The sequence below is a fragment of the Cibotium barometz genome, chromosome 42 (assembly GCF_041138505.1).
Source record: "Cibotium barometz isolate CiBa-2024 chromosome 42, ASM4113850v1, whole genome shotgun sequence".
Taxonomy (NCBI): domain Eukaryota; kingdom Viridiplantae; phylum Streptophyta; class Polypodiopsida; order Cyatheales; family Cibotiaceae; genus Cibotium; species Cibotium barometz.
Genome location: NC_141087.1, coordinates 43,566,564 through 43,579,539, shown reverse-complemented (window position 1 = coordinate 43,579,539; position 12,976 = coordinate 43,566,564). Strand labels below are relative to the sequence as shown.

Below are 12,976 nucleotides of genomic sequence, written 5' to 3'. Positions count from 1 at the left end.
AATTAGAGGGCTGCTAGGATCATCTCATATGTGTTGTGAAGTACAAGTTATTGATGCTCATTTTTTTTACCATTGAAATTCTAATTTCTTTTATAAGAAAGGTGCTAGGTGTAGAGAGAGGGAGAGAGACTAGACAAGAGACACCACATACGCTTGTTGAGAGAGGAAGAGAGACGAGACAAGAGACACCACATACACTCCACAATAATGAATCATATTCACAAGTCACATATATATAGGCAAGACCTAGAGTGAGTTAGGGCTAGCTATATATAGCTCCAACCACCCCACTCAAATAAAGGTCTCTAGCTGTGAGTAAAAAAACCCTTGGGAGCACAAGGAGCACAAGGGAAAAACCTGAGCTCCTACATATAAATGTACAATGCCACCTTAAAGTCCATGTGCAATGTGCTTCTATATACAAAGTACAAAAAAAAAATGTGCATGATGTGAAGTAATGTGTGAAGTGTCCTTAAAGTCTGTAGGCTATGCACAAGTCTAGACAAAATTGACATGACGTGAGATGTGCTAATCTCCAAAAAGAGAGGCCGCTGCAACTCCAAGTTCTAATCGCAAAAGTGTAAACCGAGCTTCATGGAGTCCTTTGGTGAGAATGTCTGCAATCATTTGATCAGTTGGATAATGTTCTACCATTATTGCTCCTTTCTTTACTTCATGTCGAACATAGTGATAATGAACTGCAATATGCTTGGACATGCTATGTTGCACGTAGTCCTTGGCTAGACTAATAGCACTTTGGTTGTCACATCTAAGAGGAGTACTGCAATTATCGAAGCCAAACCAATTCACAAGCTGCTAAAGATGCAGCTACATATTCAGACTCTGTAGTAGAAACTGCAATGCAGCGTTGTTTCTTGCTAGCCCAAGATACCAAACAGCCACCATTGATAAAAGAAGCAATTACCACTGTTGGATTGCATGGACAAGTTAGAGCTTGCTCAATCAGCATCTGAATAACCCAAAAGATTAAGAGAAGTTGATGAAGATATGTCTTCTTGATGGCGATATACAAGTCCGAAATCTGCAGTGCCCTTCAAGTACTTCAAAACACGTTTAGCTCTTGAGACCAATGTCTTGTAGATGGAGAGGACAAGTATTGTCCTAACAGATTTACTGCAAACAGAATATCAGGACAAGTGCTCATGCCCACAAATTGAAGACAACCAACAAGATTAGCATAGGGTTGATTTAAAGCTAATGATTTAGCCTCAATATTTGCAGAAGTACTCCTAGTAGATCTTGCAAGACAAGGAGTGTTTGCCGAATGTGCAGTAGCCATTCCGAACTTTTGAACAATATCTTGGATAAAATTTGTTTGACGAAGAAGTAAAATACTATTGTGACGATACCTTTGAACTTGAATACAAGGTATGAATGGATGTCGCCAAGATCCACCATATCAAAGGCTGAGGATAAAACCTTTTTTACTTGTTGCATGAAAGATAGATTATTAGACACAAGTATAGTGTCATCAACATAAAAGGGCCAATATCACAAAATGGTTATCCACATTATGCTTGATATAAAGATTTGGATCAGAGAAGCAAGAAACAAACCCCCTAAGATGGGACAAATTGATCGATCTTGATGTACCATGATCATGAAGCTTGTTTTAGTCCATACAAAGCACGATGGAGTTGGCATACAAGATGTTTCTTTCCGAGAATTCTAAATCCTTTAGGTTTCTCCATATATATTTCCTCCTTTAAGTCTCCATTAAGAAAAGCCATCTTAACATCCATTTGATGTATTTCCAAATCAAACTGAGTTGCAAAAGCTAGTAGTACTCGAATACTTGTACTACGAACTACGGGTGAAAAAGTGTCATGATAGTCAATCCTTGCAATTTGTGAGTATCCCTTTGCAACTAAACGAGCTTTGAATTTATCAAAAGATCCATCTGCCTTTGTTTTAGTCTTGAAACCCACTTACATTTGATAGGAGTACGATCAGAAGGTAGAACCCATGTACTTTTCGAGATCAAAGACTCATATTCAGCTTCCATGGCTTCCTTCCATTGTTCCTTTTGTGGAGAGGACATGCCTTCTGCATAAGTTGAAGGATCTTCACAAATAGCCAATACGTGATTAAAGGTTTCAAGATCATCATCATATACATGATTTGCACCGTGCTCAAGTTCTCAATAGGAAGATCAACATAGATGTCAAGATCTGTAGCAGTCTCCTTTGAAACCGTACGATGAACATCAATAGACTTATCTCCAATATTCATCAAAAGAGTGTTGTCATCATGCAAATCATTGTCCAAAAGTAGAAAAGGAAAAGAAGCTGAGTAATGTTTTTGTATCATCAGCATCATCTGTGGACCACGCACCTCCCATCAATTGCTCATTGAATATAGCATCTCGACTAACAATTGCCTTTTGAGAACTTGGATCGTAAAACTTGTAACCCTTTGAGTTGTCAGAATAACCAATGAAATTAATAACCTTCAAACTTGAAGGTTCTAGCTTGTGTCGTGTATCTTTTGGGACATGAATATAAGCAATACACCAAAAGACTTTGAAATGTGCAACAGAAGGAGTTTGGCCTGTCCAAGCTATGATTGGAATCTTACCAGAAGGTGCAGTAGTTGGAAGATGATTTTGAACAAAAACCGCTGCCAATACTGCTTCTGCTAAAAAAGAGCAAGATAATCTAGAGAATGAATAAGCATGCATCTGATTGCATTCAAAATTGTAGGATTCTTTCACTCTGCATACGCTCCACAAGAATGAATCATATTAGTCACAAGTCACATTTATATAGGCAAGACCTAGAGTGAGTTAGGGCTAGCTATATATAGCTCCAACACTGGGTGTGTCGGGCGGCTGACTCAAAGACTGCAGTTATTACTGGGAGAATCTCTCTCACACACCATTGAGGGATTCTTACATATTTTGAAGGTGGCTATGTAATCAATGCACAACCATTTCCGAGAAGAAGGAATTCCAAGCTATTGAATTGTGTCATTCAAAGAGATCTTTGTGTAGTTACCATCCCCTATTTGGTCCCTTGTGTGCTGTGATTGCATCATGAATCTATTGTTAGTGCTAGGTCTTGAAATCACACAAATCATATGTCTTGGTTTCCCATTCTTAGTGGTGTTGTCATATCACACTGATTATGAGTGGTTTATCTTATTGCATGTACATGATATGGTGCAAATCACTCAAATTGATTCCAACTTGCCCGAGGTCATTTACCACACATAGAAATCTGTGATGAGGAGGATAATATATCTGAATCCATTCCTATTGTATTAATCTAGTCCTATAATCCATCTATGTAATAAAATCATCCCTCTTAAATCACTCAATATTGTAGTGTTTTGTGCATGTGTTGTGTCTTCAATACAATTGGGGTCTGGTTGAATCAAGTGATTGGTGTTTTAAATCTTGTGAATGCACGATTGAGAGACGAGAGGCATGCTATAGAGGATATTAGTTTTGTCCCAATTTTTATAACAACGTACATGAGTGTAAATGCATAAATGTGTGAATGCGGGCACGATGTGCACAGGTAACTATGGGTACATGTGCAAGTGTGTGCGTGTGCATAGAAGGTGCAAATGCATGAATGAATGTGGGTGGGGTGTACATGCAGTAAATGTTTAAATGTTTGCACATATCTGTAAATATGTGTGCACCATGTGCAAATGTGTGCGCAAATAGAAGTGTGAGTGTGTGTGCAAAAGTGGGTGCTGGTGCAAGTGTAAATGTGTGCTATAATCTTAGCCCACAAAGAGTAATGAAGGAGTATGCACACAGACACTATAATCTTAGCCCACAAAGAGTAATGAAGGAGTATGCACACAGACACGTGTGAATCACTACCATCCTGCACATGTAGATTAAGATAAGTTCACAAGAAGAATTAACATGTAGATTAAGATAAGTTCACAAGAAGAATTAACAGTAAGATAATCAATGAAGGCAAAGGAAGGTCTAGCCATGTATACTCCATGTAGAAGTCAAAGGAAGGTCTAGTCAACATATATAGAGATCCTATCCGTTCAGGAGAAAAAGGCTCCAATTTGATGATCATAAAATTGTCGAATTACACAGAATTAGGACCAACTTATTTGGCTGTATTACTCATCAGGATAATTAGGACGATTAGGCGTCGTTATATATATATATATATATATATATATATACCGTCGGTCCCCTCAGGCCAACACGATCATATACAGTTCTGCCCCTATTTATTAACCTCAGTCACGACTAGAAACTGGATCAATATTGTAGCTCGAGCAGCGACATGGTGGCAGCGAAGTCCAGTCAAAGCAGCCTCCAACTTGCTCACTGCAGTTCATCTTCTTCTCATCAACAGTCGAGAGACTTGCTCCATGCAACCACGTGTACGGGTGTGTCAACTCTGACTGGCCATCAGGGCCCCGTGTCGTCCATCCTCGCTGCCGAGTGCTACCTCTACACGGCTTCGGACGGCATCGACATCCTCTCGCGGGAACAGCGGGAGCTGTTTCCATGCGGGCGATTTGGGTGCGGTCGTGGGCAAGGACGTTCGACCGTGAAAGCCCTGGTGGTAGCGGGAGACAGGATTTTCAGCCACAAGCTCGTAGCTACACTACCCACTTTCACGGAGAACTATGTGGAGGTGCGCCGGAACCACAAGAAGCTCTGGATCCAACATGCTGACACAGTGTGCGCTCTGGCGATCGGAAAGCGTCACCAACTGTTGTACTCTGGGTCGTGGGACACGACGGTAAAGGTGCGGAGGCTATCCGACCTCAAGTGCGTGGAGTCCATTGACGCCCACCACGACGCCGTGAGTGCCCTCGTTGTGAGCGAGGAGGGATTCCTGTACACAGGCTGCGCTGATGGCACAATAAAGGTGTGGCGGAAACAGTTGAATGTCAAGAGGCACGATCGAATGGCTACTTTGAAAGCCCACGAGCCGTCTCTGAATGCTCTTGCGTTGACTGCGGACGGAGAGCGACTGTTCAGACTGTGCAATCGCAGTGTGGAGAAAGCGCACAGGAGAACAACACATAAGTGTGCTGTGCTCTAAGTTGCAAGGGTGTCATCCGCTACCCATTCTGTGCCTCTGCACGACACGTGGCTTGCTGTTCAGCGGCTCTGGGGACAAGACCGTGCGGGCTTGGCGAATCAGTTACCAACAACAACGAGACGGTGTGATCCCAATGAGCAGTCAGGTGTCGTGCGTGGCCATCCTCAAAGGCCACAATGGACCCGTCCAGGCCATCTCGGTTGCCAGCGTCGTGGACTACCTTGTTTACAGTGGAAGCGCCTCTCTCGAATTCAGTTCATTCTCATGATTTGTTGGATCTTGTTCATACCGATATTTGTGGACCTTTGCCTCCATCGGACCTTTGCCTCCATCGAGAACACAACATCGTTATTTCATTACGTTTATTGATGATTACTCACGGTATACAGTTGTTTTCTTGCTTCGACAAAAATCTGAGGCGTTATCTGTTTTTAAGCAATTTCACAAGGCTGCCGAACTTCAAACTGGTCGTCGCCTCAAGAAACTTCGCAGCGATAATGGTGGAGAATATGTGTCTCGTGAGTTTGAGAGTTATTGTACGAACCATGGTATTCATCATGAACATACTATTCCATATTCACCTCAACAGAACGGTGTTGCTGAACGTAAGAATCGCACTATTATCAATGCTATACGATGTATGCTGATTCATTCTGGGTTATCTCGTGTTTTCTGGAGTGAAGCTCTCTTGACAGTAGTCTTTGTTCAGAATCATCTTCCTACTACTGCTCCTTCTGGTAAGATACCCATCACAGCATGGACAGGTGAAATTCCTTCTGTATCTCATTTTCGAACCTCTGGATGTATTGCTTATATTCATGTTCCTAAAGAAACACGAGCAAAGCTTGATGCTCCTGAGCTTAAAGTTATTTTTATTGGGTATTCTGACACTTCCAAAGGCTACAAATTCTATGACCCGTCTTCCAAGAAAGTGCTTGTGAATCGTGATGCTATTTTCAATGAACAATTTATGGGTGGTACATGGTCCATGGATGATTCTGATGATACTAAATCTTTGCTTCAAGCTTTTCCATTCTTGTGTGATGATGAATCTTCTTCTATAGAGCAACTTTCCTCTTCACAACCATCTAAAGAGTAACTTTCCTCTTCACAACCATTGGTTCCGAATGCTGTCATTGATGATGTTGACATTTTTATTGATCTGCCTATTGATTTTGAGCATGGTTCTTGTCATGTTTATGATGAAGATTTTGAGGCTAATGTTTTCTCTACTTCTGAAGATCTGGCCACGTATAATGATGCTATATGTTCTCCACAAAAGGATCAATGGCAAGAGGCTATGGAAGCAGAGTACGATTCTCTTATCTCTAAAGGTACATGGATACTCACTGAGCTGCCTCCTGGTCGTACTGCCATTAAGTGTAAGTGGGTATATAAGACAAAATTTAAAGCAGATGGATCCTTTGACAAATTCAAGGCACGTTTAGTTGCCAAAGGTTATTCTCAAGTTGCTGGCGTTGATTACCATGAAACCTTTTCACCAGTTGTTTGCATTACTAGTATTCGGGTTTTATTGGCATTTGCTGTTCAATTTGACTTAGAAATTCATCAGATGGACGTGCGCATAGCTTTCTTGAATGGAGTTTTGAATGAAAAAATTTACATGGAACAGCCAGAAGGATTTGTTATTGCAGGTAAGGAAGATCTTGTTGCTCGTCTTCATAGGGCTTTATATGGTCTTAAACAAGCTTCCTGGGCCTGGTACATCAAGTTTGATCTTTTTCTTATCTCCCATGGCTTTCTCTCTTGCTCTTCTGATCCCAACTTATTTACTAAACACCAAAATGGTAGTTTTGTAATCCTTGCCCTTTATGTGGATGATACAATCTTTGTTTCCAATGATTTGGGATTTCTACACCAAAGTAAGCAGTTGTTATCTTCGGCATTTGATATGGTGGATCTTGGAGAGCTTCACTCGTGTCTTGGCATTCAAATTCAAAGGGATCGCAGCAAAGGTATTTTATTACTTTGACAGTCAAAGTTTATTGAAGATACTATTAAGAAGTTTGGTTTGGAATCTGCACATTCAGCAACTACTCCTTGTCTTGCGAGTTCCATGAAAAACACTTCTGATGGTGGTGGCCAGCTTGTTACAAATCAACCATATGCTAATTTGGTCGGATGTCTTCAAGTTGTTGGTTTGAACACTCGTCCTGACATTTTGTTTATTGCTAACTATCTCGGGTAATTACACCTTGCATGTCCTTCTCTTAAGCATTGGTCTTCAGCAAAGCTCGTGTTGAAATACTTGAAAGGCACTGTAGATTATGGTTTGGTTTATCAACGACAATTCACATCTGACTCCATTTCATCTCTTTCTCTTTTGGGTTACACAGATGTAGATTAGGCCAGCTCACATTTATCTATGCGATCTACTAGTGGCAATTGTTTCTTCATTAATGGTTGTCTTATTTCTTGGACCAGCAAGAAACAACGTTGTGTTGCAGTTTCTACAACCGAATCTGAATATGTTGCGGCATCACTTGCAGCTCGTGAACTCATTTGGCTTTGACAAGTGTTGACAGATATTGGCCATTCTCCTCTTTCTAGTACACCCTTGCGGTGTGATAATCAGAGTGCTATTAGTCTTGCAAAAGACTATGTCCAACATACCAAGTCAAAACATATTGATGTGCATTACCATTATGTTCGATACGAAGTACGCAAAGGCACTATCATGATTGAACATTGTCCAAGTGACCAGATGATTGCAGATATTCTTACCAAAGGTCTCAATGAGTCACGCTTCATTCTCTTACGCTCAGAGCTTGGAGTTGCCTCGGGCTCACTCTTTCTAGATTAGGTGCTTTACTCTTATGGTAGCTTTGTATATATATCGTTGTAATCTTCTAGACACCATGCACTTTGCACATTTCACAATTGCACACTATGACCTCTTGGTCCTTTTGTATATTTGTACATATATGCACAATGCACTTTCACATCATTACTTCTGGTTCATATTTTCACATTTGTAGAGGGGCTTGGGTTTTTCCCTTGTACTCCCCAAGGGTTTTTTCATCCATAGCTAGAGACCCTTGTTTGAGTGGGGGTGTTGGAGCTCTATATATGGCTCACTCTACCTAACTTGGTCTCACCTATATATATGTATCTTGTCCTCAATATGAATCAGTCTTTGGGAGCGTACATGATGTGTCTCTTGTCTCGTCTCTTTCACCAAAGACGATAAAGGAGTGATTTGTGGCCGATCTTAAGATAGATCTCAAACTAAAAGTGGAGCTGAAGAATCCTCTCCACTTTGATGAAGCTGTTCGGTTTGTTCAAGAAAAAGAGTGGAAAATGAAGAGGCTAGGGCAATTGGGGTTCCAAGAGGATCTAAAAAAGAGACCTATCATTAATGAAGTTGACGCTTTTCCCAAATAAGAACCAGCTCCTCCTTAGTTAAAGGGAAAGGATGATTTTTTGAAAGAGGAGTTACATGGAGTTGTTGAACTAATGAAAATCATGAGTCTTAATATGGTTGGTGGTGTAGGTAGAGGAGAAGGAAGGGGAGCATTTGGTGGTAAAGGAGTTGTAGCTCCATCGAATCAAAATGGGAAATCTCCATGGTAAGGATGAAGGGGTCATGAAATATATCCAATGACTGTAAGGTACTTTAACTGTGGTGAATGGGACCATTACAATACATACTGAGGAAAGCCTCGCATGGGTGGAGACATGTTTCCCTTACCTCAGTATCTGCACAATAAAGAAATGCTTTTGGTGTAGAGATTAAAATCCTCAAAACCCAACAGTAGTGGTGGTGCTGTTGATGAGAAGAAGAAGGGTAAAGCAGCGAGCCTTATCGGTTTGGAAGAAGAACTAGAAGTGATGCCGATGGCAAAGAGAACTAGATCTTCTTTCAACAGAGACCTTGAGCCTTTTATTGAGGATCCTATGGCGAGGTATCAAAGTGCGTGATGTCTCAAGGCCAATAAATAGGCTCTTAAGATGCTCACCCCAATCCCAGGAGGAACATAAATCAATAAAATATGGTTAGGGACCTTAGCAAATGTAGGGTTTTTGCATGAATATTTATGCAGGCTGTAATAAGCTGTTATTAGCCTCCATTGCATGAAAAACTAAAAATATTGTGTAGGGGATGTATAAAGATACAAGGTAGCTGTGTAAAAAGCAAGTAAGGGATTTTGTGTAAAGTAGGGGATGTATAAAGATACAAGGTAGCTATGTAAAAAGCAAGTAATGGATTTTGTGTAAAGTAGGGGATGTATAAAGATACAAGGTAGCTGTGTAAAAAGCAAGTAAGGGATTTTGTGTAAAGTAGGGGATGTATAAAGATAGAGGTTAGCTCCACAAAAATAAAGAGGCTACGGGGATTATTTTTAGAGGGGGAGAAGATAAAGCGACTACATGAAGGATCTTATTTTGTGGGAAAAGAAGAGAGTTCTTGAGAGTTGGAGGAGCTGGAGGGTTTTGCTTGTCTATTGAAGTATCTGCAAATCTTGTGAGGAGGGCAACGAGGGATTTTGCATGGAGAAGACTTGGGTTCTGTCTAGCGTAGAGGGTTGCAATTGAGGAAGAGAGTTCTATTTTTTGGAGTTGGTGTCCCATAACCTCCCAATGTGCACCATTGTTAGATACTTGGAAGAACCAAGGATTTCTCAAGCATTCCCTCGTTGTACTAGACATAAAAGTTGCAAATAATTTTTGCTGATTATTTTTGTTGATGCTCAGCTTGTACACATTTGAGAATACATGTTTGGATTTCCTTGTGGTCATTTGAGAGTGTTTATTTTGCTTTGTTGTTTGTTTCTTTCATATACTCAAGATTGAAGCTTTATTATGTGCTATATAAACTTCTTTGAGTATCTAAAGGATCAAATTATGGGATATTAAGGTTTTCTTATGTGTTTTAGTTCAATTTTATGTTGAAGGGAAGGAGTTCTCTTAGTTAACAGACTACTGGTGAGAGTTAACTTTGGTTAAGTTTGGTTTGGGGATAGCTAGCCTGAGTAAGGGTTGATTCTTAGTCATCCAGGTATAAAAATGATCAGTATATCGTATACAGATGTTGTGCTAACTAGTATTAGTTATGGGATAAGGGATTATGTGTATTAGGTGATAGTTCTCGATCTGTCTAAGAACATCACACAAAAGTCTTATTGTTTTACAATGTGTCTAAGGCAGCGGTCTAACACAATAGGTCAATTGATTGCTTCTAAGGTTTGCGACTGGTCTTGTTGGAGATGGGATGGGATATTCTCCACGCGTAATTTATAATTATTAATAGTACACTCACTCACTTTTGTTGGCATATTGTGCATTGCATTTCTTTAAGTATTTATGGTTGGCTTTTATGCTTCCAACAAAGAGTGGTTGGTCATGCACTGAATGATACGGAGGAAAGGTATGCCTTAAAGCACGGCACATATGCCCTCCTCAAGCAACTTGAGCGAGAGGGAATCAACGTCAACTAGACAAATGTGGTCAATATGGTAAGCCTCTAGACTTTGCACCCATGCTAAAGTTTTGCATCACTTGCCATTTCTATGTTTTTTCATTATGAATATTTTTTGCAGGGACAAATGCGAAAACTTGAATCAACCGATGACTAGGTTTGGCCTTGCTCACAAGAGGCACTATGTACAGTAGCAATGCCTTTAAGTGTTTTTTTTGTCGACTCCATGTGTTTGAGCACATATTGTAAACATAAATAAAAGACATTATGAAACTTCTTCAAAGTAATAAAAATCCATGTTTTGTGAAATTTGAGTATAGTTGTTGTTAGTACCCTTCAATGCTGGCATAGTGATGCATTCAGCCTATAGGACTGCACCTGGATGTACCATTATGCTAACAAACTTTAAAACGTATATCAATTGAAGTAATCATCGAATAGCACTCACAATAGTCGTCGATATTTTCATTGATAAAAGCATAAAAAACGACGTCATAAACAAAATATTGTTTAGGCGGTTATTCAGACGGTATGATATCGATTCTTTTATTAATGTGAATTTCAACGCCTTCAAGGTTTTTAACATGTTCATTTCCGTCAAAAAGATGTTGCAAATAGGCCCGCTTATAATAGTGCATTAATGGATTTGTTTAATGATGTCATTATCCCCTCTTTGAAAATATATGGCCCGTCTTTCTTTATTTTTAACTATTGTGTACTTAACTCAACTTACTCCTTTGTTCCCATCAGGATCAACCTTGTCCTATCGGGAATAAGGAAGTGTCTGATAAAAACATTAAAGCATAAAAAACCCTTATTTTTGCTCTATGTTTTTTGTTAAGAGCGAGGCCGAGCTACTGGACTACCTAATGACTTGGCTTATGTCCCATCTATTGCGAGGTGTGCAGATATAGCCCAACAGATAGCCGGGCATGACACTCACCTCGCGATAATCCATTTGGGTTATGGTGAATCTTTTTCCTATATAGAGACTTTTTATTTCCTATGTTATGTTTTTTATTTCCCTTGTATATAAGGATTTTTTATTTTCCCTATGGATCGATTTTTTGTTTCCCCTATGGAGAAAGATTAAAGTCTCTATATAGATATCATCACTTGCTATTGTTTCCAGAAAGCACTTATTTACTAGATAAGTGGTGAGCCTACTATACAAATATTGCCATTTTTCTAGGTAAGGTATTTAGGATGTTAAGTTGTATAGATAAGAGAAGGAAACACGTCTCAAGATCTCTTAATGTGTTATAAGTTCCTTTCTCGTATTTCTGCTCTCTGCTTTTTGTGAAGAGTGAGGCCCAGCTAGTGGACTACCTAATGACCTGGCTTATGTCCCATCTATTGCCAGCAAGGTGTGCGACTATAGCCCAACAGATAGCCGGGCATGACACTCACCTCGCTACTATCATCCATTTGGGTCATAGTGAATCTTTTTCCTATATAGAGACTTATTATTTGGTATGTTATGGTTTTTATTTCCCTTGTATAGGGATTGTTTTTTCCCCTATAGACTGATTTTTTGTTTCCCCTATGGAGAAAAATTAAAGTCTCTATAAATATCATCACTTGCTATTGTTCCCAAAAAGAACTTATTTACTAGATAAGTGGTGAGTTTGCTATACTGATATTGCCATTCTTCTACGTAAGGTATTTAGGATGTTAAGTTTTAGAGATAAGATAAGAAAACACGTCTCAAGATCCCATCATGTGTTATAAGTTCCTTTCCCTTTCCCTTTCCCTTTTCCTTGTAAGAAAAATGCTTGGCTTTTAATTGTAAAACACATCTACGAGTTGGAGATCACCTCAATGCTTTGTGCATGATTTTACATGTAGAACCACATTAGTATGTGTTTGTACATGACTCTACAATTGTCCCCAAGTTCTTCTCCACATATTTTTTTGACATGGCTCTCTTGGCAGCATGCTTTACATCTGCAACTCTTGCAAGAAAGTGTAACATGCATGTAACATAAGTCCATTTAATGAATGCTTTTTAAATTATAGTAAAGTACTCCTTGTCCCCATTCTTCTCAACTCCACCTAACTCCCTTCACTCATCGGAATTAGATCATCAGGATCAACCTTGTCCCATATGGAATAAGAAAGTGTGTGATAAAAACATAAAAGCATAAAAAAGCCTTTATTTATGCCCTTTGTTTTTTGTTAAGAGTGAGGCCCAACTACTGGACTAGCTAATGACTTGGCTTATGTCCTCTCTATAACCAGGTGCAGCTATAGCCCAACAGATAGTCGGGCGTGACAGTCACCTGGATTTCATCCATTTGGATTATAGTGAACCTTTTTTCTATATATAATTTTTTTTTTGCTACGTTATTCCCTTATATAGGGATTTTTTATCTCCCCCCCCATGGATCGATTTTTTGCTTCCCCTTGGATAAAAATTCAAGTGTCTATATAGGTATCATCACTTGCTATTGTTTCCAGAAAGCACTTATTTACTAGATAA

General features: G+C 39.6%; 1 protein-coding gene across 1 annotated transcript; it reads left to right on the top strand.

The window, feature by feature from the left end:
- The first annotated feature begins 4,283 nt into the window (after positions 1 to 4,283).
- Positions 4,284 to 5,054, top strand: LOC147614514 (protein JINGUBANG-like). Its single transcript, XM_086780553.1, has one exon. The coding sequence runs from the start codon at positions 4,284 to 4,286 to the stop codon at positions 5,052 to 5,054; it is 771 nt and encodes a 256-aa protein (XP_086636679.1).
- Positions 5,055 to 12,976: the final 7,922 nt, after the last annotated feature.

Excerpts from the sequence above, each read along its gene's own strand:
- LOC147614514 (XM_086780553.1), top strand. The coding sequence starts at position 4,284 with ATGGTGGCAGCGAAGTCCAGTCAAAGCAGCCTCCAACTTGCTCACTGC.